The sequence below is a fragment of the Columba livia genome, chromosome 5, assembly GCF_036013475.1.
Source record: "Columba livia isolate bColLiv1 breed racing homer chromosome 5, bColLiv1.pat.W.v2, whole genome shotgun sequence".
In the NCBI taxonomy this organism is placed as follows: domain Eukaryota; kingdom Metazoa; phylum Chordata; class Aves; order Columbiformes; family Columbidae; genus Columba; species Columba livia.
This window is the reverse complement of record NC_088606.1, coordinates 27,092,410-27,111,828: the sequence shown is the minus strand read 5'-3', so window position 1 is coordinate 27,111,828 and position 19,419 is coordinate 27,092,410. Positions and strand designations below refer to the sequence as shown.

The 19,419-nt window shown below is 37.8% G+C and overlaps 1 protein-coding gene across 4 annotated transcripts in view; it reads right to left on the bottom strand.

The window, feature by feature from the left end:
- Positions 1-19,419, bottom strand: part of SLC25A21 (solute carrier family 25 member 21) — a 260,238-nt gene that overhangs the window by 13,962 nt on the left and 226,857 nt on the right. For 2 of the 4 annotated variants that reach the window (XM_065064037.1, XM_065064035.1), the window contains exons 4-6: positions 13,391-13,457; positions 6,503-6,562; positions 3,413-3,520 (exon numbers count right to left, since the gene is read on the bottom strand). In XM_065064037.1, coding sequence (XP_064920109.1) covers positions 3,413-3,520; positions 6,503-6,562; positions 13,391-13,457 — 235 coding nt within the window. Of the gene's footprint in view, positions 1-3,412; positions 3,521-6,502; positions 6,563-10,065; positions 10,258-13,390; positions 13,458-19,419 lie in introns of all 4 variants that reach the window. The other 2 variants (XM_065064036.1, XM_021287413.2) reach the window with 2 other exon arrangements.

The following is a 19,419-nucleotide window of genomic DNA, read 5'->3' as shown; positions in this document are numbered from 1 at the left end:
AGTGGTAGATCAACAGCATAAGCCAAATGATGCCTATCATATCTGACACAGCATGTGACTGTTTATTTAGGTGACTGACAAGCTTAGTCTTTAATACAAAATTTCAGTCTCATTTTCATATTTGGTAATTAATATTATCCTGTTAATGCTCTGCATACATTTTAATATAGTTTACTTTTTAAGTACCCCCAGGGATTCAAATCAGAATCTGTTCTAAAATGTCAATATGCAACATGGAATATGGTCCTGATACTAGCAATAACATCCTTTCTAATGCACAAAAAATGAGGGTTAGCTCTTTAAAAAATAACCAGTGGTCCTGAATAAAGTGATTTAAGCTGAATACAGCAACTTTCAATAGCAAGGTATCCCTTGGTCTCATCTTGAATATGGATTTACAAATGACTCAGAGGAGAAGCCTAACATCTGCTGAACACCTGGGGGATTCATCAGTCCAAATGTAGATACCTGAAACGTCCACATCTACATCTGAGATATTCAAAGACTCCCATTTTCAGTCCTTTGGCAATAAAGAGGGCTCTCCTAGACAGACCTTTACTTCATCCAAAGTAGTTATCTAAAATGTCTGTTGATCAAGCCTTAGCAGGCTTCCATTACTGATAATGGAAGGACCTTAGGATGACTGATTCAGATGGAGGATTTTGTTGTATAAACATCTGGAGTTTAATTCACACAATTGTTGACTTAACAGAGATCTAGTCAGTGGAATCTGCAGTCAGATTCTTCTCATCATAAAGCAGAAACTTGTATTTGTTTAATTAATCACAGCTCTTAAATCAGGTGAGATTTTTATAACCACATCAGATTCTATAGCAAGTGAGTTATCCACAGCTAAAGGGAAAGGGAAAAAAAAAAAGAAAACCAAACAACAAAATGTTAGGCCTTCTAGCAGTTTACCTTGACAAAACACCACCGTTATTTGTAACTGTAGCAATTCACATTACAAAAGTGCCAATATGTGATTTATAGTGGTCTTCCTCTTTAAAACTGTCAGCCCAAGAAAGATGATCTGATACCACAGAATAATTCAGCTGTCACCATAGTGTGTGAATATTTGCTCTGGGAGTGTGCAGGAGTCTGGGTGTGGGTGTACGTGTTCATGCTCTTCCTTGTTCCTTTTAAACAAGATATATTTATTATTTCAGTACAATAGTCAAAGAATTACGTGAACCGCATTAGGTTTCATCATATAGTATGAAAGCTACACAATGGGATAAGTACATGCTTTACTTAAACCTTTTAGAAAAACAGTGCATGGTAATGAAATGAGTGTACCATTGCCTTACACTGTATAAAATAACATGCACATGCTTTTCCCAATAAGCCTGAGTTTACATGTATTAGTGTGGAATATTCTTGAACATATTATTATGAGAACTTGAGAACATGGCAGTTAAGTCACTGGAGTTTTCCTGATATACAACAAACTGTGAAATCATAACACTTTTAAAAAGGTATATTAAAAATTGATATGTCTGTGATTTAACTATCTCTGTGAATTAAGAATTTCAGTCCCTTGGATTTTTTAATTAGGGCAAATAAACACTTTCATTTATATCTTAGGTGTAAGCTAGGTTCCTAGTGGAGTTCCAATAGCATTCTTTCATAATTTAATTTATAATATACTATTATTTGGATTTTGTGAAATGTTTTGGTCAAATTTAATTCAAAGAATATTCACCTAAAACAAAGCAATTCAGAATGCTTTTGAACAGCTATGCTGTGGTTATCAAAGTATTCTGAAGTCACCAAGGAAGCGTTGCTGTAATTAAGTAATTGCATAAAATTTGATAACTAAAATACCCCAGACTTTTTAATACAGTTTGCAATAGAGAAAAAAATTAAAACATATGAAGCATAGGACATATCGGCCTCTTGCAACTTTATATGAACTAGTTTGCTCAAAATATAATGCTGCTGTATTTACATTCAAAACCAGAGGTTTTATTAAGATAGGTAAATTGTATATTCACATCTGTGAGGCAGAAAGATCCAGAATATCTTAGTAATATTTTTTTCATATCACCTTCCTGAGAGAGAGATCCTCTCACCCATTGCTTTCTTCCACTTCCAGGATCGTAACCTTTTTACACCGGTGCTGTATTAGTTCTCTGTTTCAGTGGCTTTGCTGTCCATGGTTAAAAAATGTCTAGGTTGGAGACTTGGAGCAACCAATCTTCTCTTTCTTATGCATTGATAATTGAACAGAAATTTACCAAATATTTAAAAATGTATTCTGAAGAGAATGCTTTTTCTGGAAGAGTTATGGAGTAGGTAGCATCTAGTCTGTCATTGGGAAATCAGTGGTACTATTTTTCGGAATGTATCTGAGGAGCTTGGCCCAAGCAGCTTATGTCAGGTGATAAACCTCATTACTGTGCATCCCTGAAAAGGGTTCAATTTGTACAGATGAGTGCTACAAGGCATGTAAGTATTAACTCAGTCAAAACTTCATAGTAGAATATGCAAATGTCATGCCTCACCGGGGATTCAGCCAACCTTTTCATGCTATGCTTATGTGATTTGGCACTTCCAGCATGGTACAGCTGATTTCTCAAAAGATTTTGAAAGAGCTGATTTGACAATTGTTAGTCTTATTCACTGAGAAAAGAAAGAGGGAACTGTGTGACTGTCTTCCTTCACTTTAGCCTGGAACATTTTCTACATTAAAATTAGTTGAAGCTGGTGCATTTCTGGGAACACTTGATTTTGGTGAGTCACTGTTTTCCAGTTTAATCTTTTTCGCCTTTCAGTAGTACCCAGAACTACGGATAAAGTCACCTTTGCACACTGACTTATTTGAATGAAGCAATATTTGAATAATAAAATCCTGAAGTGAAACAGGAATTTAAATTATCAGAGTGCTTTATTATATAATTACTTCCCAGTTTGTGATTATAAATGTGAAGACCTATAATATAAATAATTTCATCCAAGACACTGAAATCTATCAGCTACATTTTTACCATAATATACACCAGCTGGACCCTGGTTAGGGTATGGGGTCATGGTGTTTCACACTAACCTTCGGTGCTCACTTGAAGTCCGAAGACTGCTGGGGCAAAAGCACCGTGTACAAGAGGCTCAGGTTGTTGCTTTTGGACTACAGGTCCTCACAGTGCAGAGCTGCTGGCTGCTCTGGAGGGATGAAGGTGCACTTCAGGCACAGAATATTTACAATAGAGATGTTGACACTGCTGACAATACTATATGTATCTCTGAAGGCATCGCCTATCAGGTCTCTTCTCTCTTCCATTTCTGTCAAGCTTGTGGGAAAGTCCTTTGCATCAACTCAATGTATTATAGACATTGACAGTCTGGTCTACATATGAACTTCAAAGTACATTATGTCTACTAAAGCAGAAAAAGAAGAATGGAACAATTCTTATACCTCTGTGAAGGCATTCCGATTCGTCTGTAAGGTAACCTTTACTACTTCAAAAGGGTTTACCACAACTGCCTCTGTCAATCCAGATCCCAAACCAGCAACGGCAAATGCCTAGGAAAGTTAAAATGAAAGTTAACAATTACAGAATAAAATTTCCCATACATCTGATTACAAAACTGAGTGACACAATGCAAACTGTGAGATTACAGGAATGCAGCTGTATTTTTTTATTAAACAATATTAGCCTTTGATTAGATGCTGACAGTTCATGAGGCAATATGACAATAGCCATAAACCATGTTCCAAAAGATACAAAATAAAATGTCATAGCACTGTCAATGAAGTCTCTTTTCAGCTGGAAGAAAAATCGTAGTATGATTTTTAAAGAAAACATGGAAAAACAATTCCTTCATGTTATCTTTGGGTAGAGTCTGAATAAAAACACAAATATAAACACAGTTATTCAGTACTGGAAATAAATAAAAACTCTATACTGAGCGTTAAACATGTAACACTAACATATTAACTTTAAAAAATAAAATAAACTAAGAAATTAAAATATTGTAGTACTTAGGCAAATTGCACAAGTAGAAGGAAACTCCTCCTAAGAAAATATCGATTCTGAAAAGATTTATAGGGGAATGAGTGGCACGCATGGAAATGTCAGCATCCTCTACAAGAACGAATTAACTCCATTTACTTAGAAGTTAAGGATACATTACAACCATAGAATATGGAGATATTCACTGATTTTCTTTCAGTCACAATACCCCCTTTAAAAATAACTTAATTCATTTGTAGCAGAAAAATAACATTTAAATATTTAAGTCAATTGAGAAAACACACAGGGGTCGATTTTTGTGATAATTTTACACATTTATTGCCTCCTTTTAACATCTCCAAACTGTTTAGGGGCTGAAAAGAGTTACAGGACTAAAATACTGAGTAAATATTGAGTATATTTGCTGAAATTCAAGGAAATCAATGGCAAGAAAAAACAATAGTGAGAAAAATAACATTAAATACAGAGGGATTTGAGCAGAGACTCTTGAGAGCACAAGAAGGAGAAGAATGGTAAATTCGGAGAGTAGAGGCAAGCTCCAGTCTTACTGCCTTTGGAGAACACTGTGTTACCAACAAATGTACTTTTCCAATATGAGATGGCAACATAACCTATCCCTTTCAATATCAACCATGAGACTGAAGTCAGCAGGAAGTTGTTGCTAATGTATGCATTCCTTTTTTAACAATAAATGTTGTCTTGATATGAGGTCTGTTGGGGCACCTAGAAGCATTCTGCCGAGCTTAGACCCTCTCAGTCTTCTTTTTCTCTTATTACCATGGCTGTCATAGGGGCAAAAATGCCTCTATGGTAAGAGAATTGCACTAAAAATGTCAGAGGTGTCTGATGGTTGCTGCATCTGCTCTATGAATTTGAGCAGTTTTTCATCAGCTATTGCTTTTTTACAAGTTTCCAGCATATTTTTCTCCAAAAAAAAGTGATGGTGTACCATGGAACCTTAAACTACGTTCTTTCCACTCATTAGAGAGCAAATACCAGTTTCTCTATGTATATCTAAGGAAGAAAAGAGCCTGCTGAAAAAAAACCTAAACAGATAAAATAGGAGATACTGTAAACAACTATACAGCCAGTGTAATAATTAAAAGGAAGATGAAATTTCCTTTAAACTTGTTAAGACACTTCCATGACCATTCAGTTGCTGCAATGGAAGGTAAATGGCAGGAGCACTGTTTGAAAGAATCTGAAACAATGATAAAGCAAACTTTTTTTTTTTTTTTTAAATGTCATTTTGGTCCACATGGTGTGGATGGTTATTTGTTCCTACAAGACAAGTTTTTATGTATTTCCTTCAGTCATCACAAACTTCCCTCTTGAGAGTCAAAACTATAAAACGAATTCCAAGAAAGTTGACCAAGAAAGTTATAATACTATTCAGGATTTTACTGTTTGTTATTTAACAAACAAAGAGGGTATATATCCTCTTCTAGATAATTCACATTTTTAGACTTGCTTAATATTTTGATACATTTATAATTATAAGAAAAATGCAGGAGCATCTGCAGAGAAAAAAAAATGTTTACAAATGTCAAAATAAGTAAACTGGAAGGAAGCAACAGATTAAAGTAGAAATACTGAATTAGAACTTACTGAAAATTTTCAAGAAAGAAACAACTTGTTAGTTAAAAATCTTATGATTTTGGGGAAAACTGATCAGCATCTCCCACAGAAGGTATGTGTACCCTTTTCCAAGATTTTTCTGAAAATATTATCATGACCAATACTGGGAAACATTGATTAATGAAACATTCATAGTGCAACTACAGAGATATCAACTGTGTTCTACAGTTGTGATTTCATTATTGTGAAAACATATATTCACTATTACTTACATTCTTACACCACAGAAAGCAGTAATTCTTTAAAAAAAAAAATTTATTCCAAACAGTATGATAGCAGGATTAAGCCCTACCTATGAGAATGCAGACAACATATATAAGCTACAACTCAGCATTAAAACATTTTTTGTGTGTATGTATGTTCTGTATTTCGTTTTTAAAAGTTATGTTCTTGAGACAAAATCCTGACTCCACTGATGTGTAAGAGAGTTTGACATTGACTTTGAAGGAGGTAGCAGTTTCCTATCAATAGTTTGTTTCTGTTATAAAGTCTTTAGACTAAGACTGAGGTCTATATTTTTGTTATAGTTGCATTGTGCCTTGCAGAATACTACTTTGATACCTGGACAAGGTATATAGTCACTATCACATGGATAAATCAAGAATAAAGAATGTCAAGCTGCACACAGACCTCCATGGTGACTGCCACTAGCCATGTTAACAAATGTTATGACATTCTAGGGAATTATTTTGAAGACATCTGATATAAAAATTAATGTAACTATAATTTTGATAAATTGTGTCCTCATTGTTTTCAAGGGACAAGTTTGTTCTTAAAAACTGTTGGCTGAACTGACCCCTTTTATTCTGGGCTCCTTCTATGGGAGGAAAAGTATGGTACTGTTCAGTATACATGTATTAAATCAGAACACGAAATTTTCTTTCCATACATACCAGTCCTGGAGGTAATGATGCATATCCTAGTAGCTTCTTGTATTGTTCAAAGGTGAAAAACTGTAAATAAAAGTTAGACTGAAATTGCGTTGAAAAAAAACATGAGTTACTTATGCAAATGAGCAAAACCAAACTACAGTGGAGCTTCACTACCTCGTATCCTGGGTAACTGCACAGTTCTGCAAAATAAACATAAAACACTTCTGTTTCACACTCTCTGTAGCAGTGTTAGATGTGCAATAGTAGAAAATTAGGCTTCAGAACTGATTTTATTGCTGTATCACACATAATAGCAGCGCAAATGCAATTAATGTTTTACCTAGGAGTTCACTTACAAAACACAGTTAATGTTTTTAATTTATACATTTTTCTCTAGCAACTAATTTGCATATACTGGTGTAAATGCAGCAGCAGATACTATTATAACTCCCAAGAAATCACCCTCACCTCTTTAATATAATATACTGCAATCACTTTCACATTTCTCAGATATTAGTTTACTTTGCATCAGAGAGATGTAGTTGCAGATTTTGAAGTTGGAAACTTTGTAGATTTTTATAATTGCTTACTGTCAACAGACAGCATATTTATTTTACTTTTTCCTTTTTACAAATGAATCTTCCACCCAATTGTCTGCTTTCAGCCAGATGCTCAGAAGGTCTGAGCATCCATGATTCTTTAGAGGATGAGTTTTGAAAGCTGTACTCTTGTATGTGAACTGCAAGAAAGAAATGAGAAGCTCACTTTCACCTGCATCAGCATGGAAAAAGGCAACCATCTGTAAATGGCTCACTTTGCACCCTAACACTTCTTGCCACCCAAATCCATTAATTTTCAGAGTGGTTTTTGTGAAATCTTCTAAAAAGCAAAGTGGAATAAATTAACAGCTTTGTTCTTCCAAGAGCAGTGTTGAGAATAAGCCTGACCACACTGAAGTCAGTAAGAAGCTGTCCATTGAAATACACAGACCGTCTTTCACCACCTATTTCCTTGTCTCTGGACACAGAGGCTAAGATGCATCAGTCCATGTATACTCTAAAGAAAGGGTATTTGTGACATTTTACAAATTATTGAAACTGAAAAAAAAATGAAAAAAATTGAAAAAATTGAAATGAATCACACAATCCTGGCCACACATCTGTGTTCAACAAAGATGAACTCAGACAACAGGATATTAGAAAGAGGGTTAACAGGACCGTAAGGAGAACCTAAAGATTTTTTTTTTTTTTAAGAATGAAGACTGAAGGAGAATAAACACTTGCCTTGCTTAGTCTAGGAAAAGAAATGGTGCAAGAGAGTGAAAAACAAACAATGGAAAGATATGTAACATAAAGTCACTGGGTATAAAAGTAAAAACTACTTGTAAATAGAATGTGGCTTGAAATCTGATGAAGCTTTCTCACAATCAGAGGAGTGGGTTCCTGAAACAGTCTTCCAATAAGAATAATGGAGAAAAATCTTAATTACTTGTAAGGGAGAGTTTGCTATGTTTATCAAGGAGATTACAGAACAGCAGTGGTCTAGACTTGCTGACCTAAGAGATCCTTTCTAGTGCAGTGTTTCCAAGTACAGAAAATTTCCTCAACACCCATGTTGTTTCAAATTCTTATTCTGTAAATATGTTGATGAAGCCACTGAATAAGCACTTCAGGTTTATGCCACATAAGATAATTCTGAGGGCAGTGAAAACCATCTTCTGGAATGAAGAACAAGGATAGCAGAAAATTTTGCAGACTAGATATCTGAATTCCAGGCAAAATCAAATATATTGGAGGTGTTGTTTCATGCAATTTTTACTCATGGAACAGCACAAGGTCTGTAACTACAGCTCACTATTTGTGAGTCTTGTAATCTGTCCAAGAAGTATTCACGACTTTGCGTGCAAAAGAAAAGTGGCTTTTACAGGGCACGTTCAGTATTATGGGACCTAACAAAAAAAATTTGTCACAGCTTCACCAAGACTGCATCAGTGCAGGAGGACACCTACCAGAACAAGAGCTGTCACATCTCTGTGTAGTAAAGGTATATAACTAGAACTTCCGACTTTCCTGGCTACTTTCCAAAGTTGACCTGTAACAGTTGATTAGTTTAGAGGAAGCTGATTCAAATGAAGGTGGGGTCCTCTGAAAGTCTGTGCATTTTGCTCCAACACATGAGGCCATGATTATGCCTATGCACGTAACAAGCAAAATGCTTCACCACATGGGGAAGACAATGGAAAATGAGGTCAATGGACATGTGGGAATCGTAAGAAACATAAGGGAATAGAGTTTTTCAGACAAAACAGAAAGACTGGGTGAACTGTGCTGGGCCTCAGCAAAGGAAGACAGGCTCAGCCCCTCAGGGTTCAGTTACCCCATACCTATCAGAACAAACCAGCTTTTCCACAAACCACTTGTACAGGAACTCAACTAATAAGCACCGCATTGTCTTTTTAACTTGTTTAGAACCCTGTCCTATGGCAAAATCAACAACATTTTTCAATCAAGACCTGCTTCAAATGAAAACATGACTAGAACCACACTGAAATTATCAGAGAACTGGGTGTTAATGCATCAATAATGCCACCACAATTAAAAAGCAAGAGGAAATATGTATACTTTATACAAAATTAGGATATTAAATTCTGAAAACTTAAGGACTGATGCTCTGGCCAGTGAATAGACACTATCTTTTTTTTTTTTTTTATCCTCAGCAGGGATTATTATCTCATTTTGCAGAAGAGGTCCCAGAACTGGGGCCCAGATTTTAACTGCCCTCTGAATAGTAGTATAGATTGAACACTAATGTTGCAAACATCCTGCAAATATGTTTAAAATTGTTGTACTGGTGTTGCCAATAATCAGAAAAGACAGAAGTGTTACTTAGACTGTAGGTCTACCTTTTTAGATAACTGAAGATATTTTAAAGGTAAAAGGAAGTCTCTGAGAAAGTGTCAATTGTAGGTGGGTGAGTTACTTCCCTGAACTAAATTAATTTCTTATTGTGTTAAAGCTTGCTTTATTCCCTCTCTAGCATTTTTCTACTCATTGTTACCCTTCTAACCTTTAATGGAATTTCTGGTATTCCTTAATGTTTTCCATGGTGTTACAGATCTGTAAAATGGTTGGAATAAAGGCAGAAATCCATTACCTAGCAATTTTTTGATCTTAAAAATGTTACCTTAAAATCAATAACTTCCTAGAGTCATAAATAAACTAACTACTTAATGGTAACTATGCTTTACATCATTTTTTACAGAAAACAAAACAATAGCAATAAAACTCAGTATAAATGTTGCTGGGTGTACTAGAGTGGCTAGTATACATATAATTTTGCAAAAAAGTACCTTGCTATGTCATATGGATACGTCCATATGTTATGTCATATGGACATCCACCCAAAATGTTTTTAAAAATGCACTGCAGTTTGTCTTTTTCTCTACAGTTCTATTAAGTTAATAGCTTTGCACAAAATAGAACTCAGAATAAATGTATTTAAAACATGCTGTTGTGTACAATATTGTCCATCTGGCAAAGATACACTTTAATTCAAGTTACACAGAAAATAGCCAAAGTACTTACCAGATGTCTCAATAACTCTAAGGTAAAAATATATGCTTGAAACAAGATATCTGGGAACACATGAACAATATAAATTTGCCCCAAAAGTTCATCTGTTAACCATTGTATTGGCATCATCACTTCTTTCCTCCACGTTCAATCTAACATAAAGTTATAAACTTTGACTCTTCGTTTTCCAGAAATACCAGCTTTCTTTTTAGAAGGGAAATAAAGAGAGAGAAAAAAAGAAAGAGCAAGACAGGCATGAGAACATAGTTGACTAAAAGTTAAGCTGTGTCTTCAACACTTGTCTGAATAGCCAGGGCTAAATAACTTTATTTTAGTAGATTTATTTTTGCCTGCAAATATCCACACCAGATAAATACAATATTCCAGTAGCACAAGTACATGTCTTCTTAGTACAGAATCTCCCTTGTCCCTTCTCTATTCACTTTTATTAGATGTAAAAGACACTATAACTAGAAGTTTTCAAAAGAAGTTAATTACAAACACAAACTAAGGCTGCTGTAACCTAGAAGCTGCCTCTCTAACTTTTGTGCTTTCACAAGTCTCAAAACCACAGGCATGGACATAGTCTTCCTCTAAATCTCACTAGTCAGTTTGTCAGTGGACAAGGGACATCTGAGGCCTATTAAAATGAGGAAAAGTATTAGAAGAATCACAGGTGGAGAGTGAGCCAAAAGAAGCAGTGAATTTTCTGTTTGGGTCATATCCAAGTAAGGTTAGTGGAAATATGAGCCAAGCTATATTTTCTTCACATCAAAGCATGATACAAACTCCACTTTGGATGTTAGAAATTAGAATAATAGAACAATAGAATAATTTAAGTTCAAAAGATCACCAAGTCCAACAGTTAACCCGATACTGCCAAGCCAACCACTAAGCCATGTCCCTAAGTGCCACATCTACACATCTTTTAAACATCTCCATGGATACTGACTCAGCTGCTTCCCTAGGCAACCTGTTCCAATGCCTGACAACCCTTTTCATGAAGAAATTTTTACTAATATCCAATCCAAACCTCCCCTGGAGCAACTTGAGGTCATTTCTTCTCATCCTATTACTTGAGAGAAGAGACCAACACCGACCATGCTCCAACCTCCTTTCAAATAGTTGTAGAGTGTGATAAGGTCTCCTCTCAGCCTCCTTTTCTCCAGGCTAAAAAACCCCAGATCCCTCAGCTGCTCCTCATAAAACTTGTGTTCCAGACTGCTTACCAGCTTTGTTGCCCTTCTCTGAACTGTCTCCAGCACCTCAGTGTCTTTCCTGTAGTGAATGGCCCAAAACTGACTACAGTAGTCCACTGGTGCTGGCCACACTATTTCTGATACAACACAGGAATCTGTTTGCCTTCTTGGCCACCTGGGCACACTGCTGTCTCATGTTCAGCCAGCTGTCACACCGCCAGGTCCTTTTTCCTCAGACAGCTTTCCAGCCACTCTTCCCCAAATCTGTACATTGCATGGAGTTGTGACCCAAGTACAGGACCTGGCACTTGGCCTTGTTGAACCTCACATAACTGGCCTCCATCCATTGATCCAGCAAGTCCAGATCCCTCTGTAGAGCCTTCCTACCTTCCAGCAGATCAAAACTCCTACCCAACTTGGTGTGATCTGCAAGCTTACTGAGGGTGCACTTGATCCCCTCATCCAGATCATTTATAAAGATATTAAACAGAACTGGCCCAAATACTGAGCTCTGGGGAGCACCACTCATGACTGGCTTCTAACTGCAGAGAGGCTGCAATCTTCCTCCTTGAAGATTTTCAAAACTCGACTAGAAAAAGTAACCAAGCAACCTAACCTAGCCATGAAGTCAGCCCTGCTTTGCACAGAAGTCTCACCAGATGACCTCTAGAGATCCCTCTTTGCTTAAATCTTTCTATTATTCTATAATTATTTTGAATATTGTGGAGTTTAAACCAACTTAGTCAATTTGAGTAAGAAAAAGTGACTCAAGATTTTTAAATTACTCAGGTTGATAAGAGAGAAATCAAACCTGGGTTTGTATTTTAACTAAATATATGCTGGAATCCAGAAAGCATGATCAGATTGACTTCAACCTGTTTCAAATGAAATGAAATGGAAAGACAGAGAAAACATCACAATCCAAAGAAAATGAGTTATTAGGAATCTTCTAAATATCATCCATATATTCTTTACTTCCACTTTGCTACTAAATAGACCTTCAGTTTTCTTAGTTGTATTAAATAATTTTGAGATAGGTGACAAATGTCATTTGTTTCTAAAATGCCAATATAAACAAGAAGATGACATTACCAGAACTCTTTTAGGATTCTGTTACAAGGTCACATCCTGTCACTTTATACAAATATTATTCCTCTGTAAAGGAATTGGAATGTGAATGATTAATTGCAGACTAAGGACCAGAATCATATGCAGCCCTTTTAGAAAGAAACTTTTTTTGGTGCTTTTAGACACATTTGGTGCAACTACATGAACCTTCAAAGTTCTGAAGTAAAAGACAAAGAAACATTTGCTTGAAACACAACAAATGCTTTGATAGTTTTAGAACTTTAAGAGGAGATGCTTAATTATGAGGTTTTATTTACAAAGGTTACATGACTTAACTAGAAAAAGATTGATGTATCGATGTATTTTGCTTAGGACTGTTACTAAAATAATGCTCTAAAAATCAACATAAAGGATAATAAAAGAAAGTCACATCAATATTTGACAGCAAATACACTTTGACAGGCTAGCATCTATTTCAACTGTAAGAGAGCTGGAGTGGAATGTTCTTTGCATGATGAATAGTTGTACCCATTACTGTGTTCAGTCTGTAAAAAAGTAAGAGTATGGAGTAGTGTGCTCTTTGGAGTACAAGAAAACTCTGGGCAGCACTTCAAATCTACAGATATGCTACTTCAAATTACTGAGTATTTATTAGGAGTGGCTTCTTTATTGGCTTCTTGTGTTAATTTATTAAGCTATTAGTTGGTTTGCAGTTGCTAAGCATTTTCAGTCAAACAAAATTACTAAACTAGAGGTAATTATGAGGCTAAAGTATCACTTAAAGTATTTTATTAATTTTGATTGTATAAAATAATTGTGACTTTTTTTTTCAGTAACATTTTATATACAGGTCAAAAGTAGCCCAGTATTTAAGAGCCTTATCCTACACTTTTAATTGAGCAGTTTTTATTGTGCTATCAACAGGAAAGTTTCCTCCTAGTAAAAATCAGACGATTAATGTGCCAAAGAAGTTTAAGATTCTAATGTCAATCAGTGGGGGAGAAATAAAAGTTTTACAGCTGCCACTGTCCCTACTCGTATTTTTAAAGGAGGAAGTATAGGGTTTTTACCTTCACCGCCCTTTTGGGCGTTTCAGCCAAGATGGGAGGAAATATTCCTTTGTAGAAGCCAAGCAATCTGTTGAAGAAAAAAAAGAATATATTTTTGCATGGATAAACAACATATCATTGCCATACTGCCAATTCTGTTTTCACTTTGGAGTAAAGCTACTAACATTTCAGCATTTCCAAGCACACAGACAAATAACGACACTCTTTGCTTACTTGCTAAGTAACTAATGTGCTACCAACTCTATCATGTGCTGGCGAGATGATATAAAAAAGTCAGCAATGAATAAGCAAAAATTCAATTTATTTTCTGAGTAGACAAGAAACTGTATTTAAAGGAAGAAGATGAGTTTTGACAATGAAGGGGAAGTATTATTTAATTGCTTTAATTTTCTTGACATAGAAATGATAATATTAAAAACTGGAGTCATGAAACACAGATCTGGAAAAAAAAATGACTTCTGCAAGTTGCATAAAAAACCCTGCATGCTCATCTTCAGACACTAGGTTAAGAAATCTTTTAAAGTTTAGTTTTAAATATGCCTCAGATTATTTTTTTGGCAACTTACTTTTAGCACAAGTTAGCTATTCGCAGAGCCATAACAGCATGTATGTATTTCACCTTGGAAAAAACATTTGGGTAATACCTTGCTACCATACTCATTCAGGTCTTTGCCCTTCTCTTGTCTGGCTTCATAAACACTGAAAGAGTTTACGATAGTTGCTGTCTTTTGGAGCTGGACCTAAGCCAAAGATCTACTTGTTGCAATGCTTCACTTTGAAACAACTAAATTATACTTATATACATACATAGCCTGCTACAAGCACACATGGCATTTGCAAGCAGCCTAAGCTCTGCTTACAAGGCCAATGTAGATGCATAATGCTGGGTCTTGGGAATGCTTTAAAGGACAAGTAGTTCTCAAAATCCCCAGGTGAGGTAAAAGGAGACAGAGTTCTTGTCTGCTAGGTCTCCACATAGTGCACATGGAGAGTTCAGAGAGGCTTCTAATGCAACTATCAAAAAGCTATCTTGCCAGCCAATAAGAGTATGTCTTACAGCTTATCTATCTTGAGTTTATATGCCTCTTTCAGGACTATAAGAGGATTCTGTCTACAGAGGAAATTACATCTTAAAGCAAAGCATTTGTGTCTTTTTAAGATGTTGAAAGATGCTGATGTTAAAAGGTGGTGATTCACCTTTCTAAAACAGCCTATTGGAATGGGGTGTAGAAGAGTCATCACATAACAGATTCTCCTTAACCTGTGCATGTTAAAGGAAAACAATATTCCCCATGTGAAAGTAAAATACCACAAATGCTATACCATTTGTTTAATCCTTCTTCTAATGCTTCTCTGGAGTTCTCTTAACCTGCTCCAATATAAATAAAATAAAGTAGGCTTTGTAAGATTCCCCAGACTCAGAAAACCACTCATCTGCCCTCTGAAGTAAGCTAGTTATGAGTTCCAGTCCACGATAAAAGGAAAATTTGAACATTTTAGGCAATGATGATTCCATGACAAAACACTGAAAGTCTTTGCGTAGGAGATTTCAGGAATTCAGCTGAGTCATCAGATGTTTGAATTTCCCCGAAGTCTCACTTTCCAAACACAGATATGTATACATACACACATATATCTATTTCTATCCACATAGATATGGATATAACTATAGATGTCTATAGATATGGATATAAAATACAGATACACTAGATCTGGTCTTAGTCTCTAATAGTTCATACATATATATACATATTCATATACATACCTACATATATACACACAAGTATATTCTTGCCGATTCAGCAAGCTATTGCAATGTTGAATAACTTTAAGCATGTGATTCATACAGTTTAATGTGAGTTCAAACTGAAACTGAGATCCAAGTAGGATCACCTACAAGAACACAGAACCCTATAAACACTTTCTTCCTTTCAGCTCAATCTAAAATGCTGTAAGCATATCTACAATAGGCATCTTATTTGGAATTTCTAGTACTCCAGCGTGATGGGAAGTGGAAAATGAAAAGTGCTCAACTGCTCTACTCACAGGTGTAACTCTGACTGCAAAAAAAGTGAGACCCAAACTCAGTCCAGATTTTCTCATTAGCAGGAAATGTATAAGCAGAGAAATGTGCAGTGTAAAGCAACAATTCAGTTCTAAAAATGTACAGCAGCATTACCTAGCTTTACACAGCAGTAGGTTGCTTTTTCAGGTTGCTTCTTACATATTCAAATGTATGCAGCCATTGAATATATCAGCCTTGTAACACTCCCATGGTCTCTGAGAATCCCAGTGAAAACTTATCAGAGAGAATGTGGAAGGCTATACCAGGAATTTGAGCAACAGATCTGCAATCTCAGCAATCTTGTGGGGCAGTTCACAGAATCACAGAAACGTTTCAGTTGGAAGGCACCTCTGGAGATCATCTAGTCCAACCCACTTGCTAAAGCAGGTTCACCTAGAGCAAATCACACAGGATTGTGTCCAGGCATGTTTTGAATGGCTCCAGAGAAAGAGACTCCACAACCTCTTTGGGCAGCCGGTTCCAATGCTCAACCTCAAAGTAAAGTTTCTCCTCATATTTAGATGAAACCTCTTATGCTTTAGTCTGTGTCCATTGCTCCTCATCCTGTCATTGGGCACCACTGGAAAGAGCCTAGTTCCATTCTCTTGACATCCATCCTTGAGATATTTATAAACATTGATAGGATCCCCCCTCAGCCTTCTCTTCTCCAGGCTGAACTGACCCAGCTCTCTCAGTCTCTCATAAGAAAGATGGTCCAGACCCCTAGTCATCTTTGTTAATTATTTCTAAAGAGTAATTCACCATGCTATCACAGCTTGGTGTTGAAATACCAGCGATTCAGATCATCAGCAGACCAGGCAGCAGAGTGTTTGAAAATTCTAGAGAAATGGGAACTGAAAATATGAAAAGCAAGTATACATTGTTCCTGAATCACAGAAGTGTTGTGGATGGAAGGGACCTCTAGAGATCACCTGGTCCAAACCCATGCTCAAGGAGGGCAACCTAGTGTTGGTTGCCCAGGGCCATGTCCAGACAGTTTTTCAATATCTTCAGGGAGAGAGACCCCACAACATCTCTGGGAAACCTGTGCCAGTGTTTGGTCACAGTGAAAAAATGTTTCCTGCTGTTCAGATGAACCTCCTTGTGTTTCAGCTTGTGTCCATTGTCTCTGGTGCCATCACAGAGAACCACTGAAAAAAGCCTGGCTGCATCCTTTTTGAACTCTTTCTTTATGTATCCATGCACACTGATGAGATGCCTCCTGAGCCTTCTCTCCACCAGGCATAACAGTCCCAGCTCTTTCAGCCTTTCCTCAAATGAAAGATGCTCCAGTTCCTTAATCATCTTAGTGGCTCTTTGCTGAGCTCTTGGCAGTGTGCCCATGTCTCTCTTGTAGCAGAGAGCCCAGAACGGGGCCCAGCCCTCCAGATGTGGCCCTGCCAGTGCTGAGTAGAGGGGAAGAAGCCCTCTTCTTAACCTGCTGGCAACACTGCTCTTAACATGGCCCAGGATACGAGTAGTCCTTTTGGTTGCAGGGCACATTGCTGGCTCATGTTCAACTTGATGTCCACAAAGACCCCCAGGTCCTTTTCTGCAAATCTACTCCCCAGCTGGTTGGCCTCCAGTATAATACTGGTGCACGGGATTGTTCCTCCCAGGTGTAGAACTTCGCACTTCCCCTTGTTGAACTTCATGAGGATTCCATTGGATCATTTCTCCATTGTGTCGAAGTCCATCTGAATGGCAGTACAACCCTCTGGTATATCAGCTGCTTCTCTCAGTTTTGTATCATCAGCAAGTTTGCTGAGGGTACATTCTGTCCCATTCAGATCATTAATTAAGATGTCGAACAGAGCTGGATCCAGTCTTGAATGCTGCAGTACACTGCTAGTTATTGGCCTCCAGCTAGACTTCATACCACTGATCACCACCCTCTTGGCTTGGCCATTCATCCAGTTTTTAGTTCGTGTCACTGCCTACTCATATCTATGGAGATCTTATGGCAGACAGTGTTGGAGAGCCTGCTGAAGTCTAGGTGGGAAACATCCACTGCTCTCTCCTCATATACCAAGCCAGCCATTTCACCACAGAAGGTTGGTCAAACATGACTTGCCCTTTGTGAATCCGTGCTGACTGCTCCCAGTTGTTGCCTTGTCCTTCATGTGCCTGGAAATGATTTCCAGGTTTAGTTGCTTCATCACCGTCCCGTGGATCAATATGAGACTGACCCACCTGTAGTTCTCTGGATCCTCCTCCTTGCCTTTTTTGAAGTTAGGAGTGATATTTGCTTTCCTCCAGTCCCCAGGTACCTCTCCCAGATGCCATGATCATTTAAAGATAATTGAGAGTGACCTTGCAATGACATCAGCTAACTCTTTCAGCACTTGTGGGTGCATCCCATTGGGGCTCGTGGACTTGTGTATGTCAAGTTTGCTTAAGTATTCTCTAACCGTACCCACTTCCACCAGGGGTAAGTCTTCCTTATACCAGACCTTGCACCTCTCTCCAGAACTTTGCATTTCTCAAGGTTGGCCTTGCCACTAAAAACTGAGATGAATAAGGCATTCAATATTTCAGCCATTTCCATGTACTCTGTCACCAGAGCCTTTGCCCCATTCAGCAGCAGTTCCACATTTTTCCTAGTCTTGCTTTCACCACTTAGATATTAAAGAAACTCTTCTTGTTGCTCTTGACATCTCTCACCAAATTCAGCTCCACGTGGGCTTTGACTGTCTTAACTATGCCTCTGCATGCTCAGACTGTCACTATGTTCCTCCCATGTTACCTGTCCCTGCTTCCACCTTCTCTATACTTCCTTTTTATGTTGGAGTTTTGCCAGGAGCTCCTTGCTCAAGCACACAGGTGTCTTGGCATTTTTGGCTGGCTTCCTGCATGTTGGGATGGACTTCTCGTGAGTGGAGGAGATTCTTGAATACTATCCAGCTTTCCTGGACCCCTCTTCCCTCCAGAGCCTTATACCATGGGACTCTTCTAAGCAGATTCCTGAAGAGATCACAGTCTGTTCTCCTGAAGTCCAGGGCTCTCATCTTGCTCTTTGCCTGGCTCCCTCCTCTCAGGATCATGCACTCCACCTTGTCATGGTCATAACAACCAAGACTCCCTTTGACCTTCACATCCTCAATGAGACCTTCCTCATTTGTGAGTATGAAGTCCAGCAGAGCACCTCTCCTCACTGATTCCTCTTTCACTTGTGTCAATAAGTTATCATTAATGCTTTCAGTATCTCCTGGGTTGCTTATGGCCTGCTATGTTGTCCATCCAAGATGTAAGGAGGTGGTTGAAGTCCCCATGAAGAATCTGAGTCTGCAAACACAAGGCTGCTTCTAGCTATCTGCAGAGGGCCTCTTGTTCCTTCTGGTCAGGCAAGCCATAGTAGACATCCACTACAAAGTGATCAGTATTGGTCTGCTCTTTAATCCTTACCTGTAACTCATAATTCACCCTCAGGCAGAGTTCCGTGCACTTCAGCTGCTCTCTCCTTGTCTTCCTGCTCTGTCCTTCCTAAAGGGTCTGTATCCCTCCATTGCAGCACTCTAGTCATGTGAGCCATCCACCACATCTCTGGGAACCTAACAAGATCCTACCCCTGCAGCTGCACACAGATCTATAATTCCTTGTGTTTACATCCCACACTGCATGTCTTAATGTGAAGGCACTTCAGAGAGGCTTCCTTGCTTACACGTGAATGCTTGAGGTGAAGCCACTGAAGCCCTGTTTTGTTCATTTTGTGTTCCTCGTTGTTCACATCATCCCAGGTGCCTTGCTTGTCAGCCCTATCCATCACTCCCTCAGAGCTGTGGTAACCCTCCCTCCCTTGTGGTTCCTGGTTTAAAGTCCTTTTTACCAGGTCAGCAACCCTGTGGCAAAGATACTTATGCAAAGATATCAATGTACATGACACATCAAGATGATCTGCTTATCGCAGCTGTAAGGTGCAGCTTTTGAAGCTTTTCTGCTGGGACAATCTCTACTGTGAACCAGG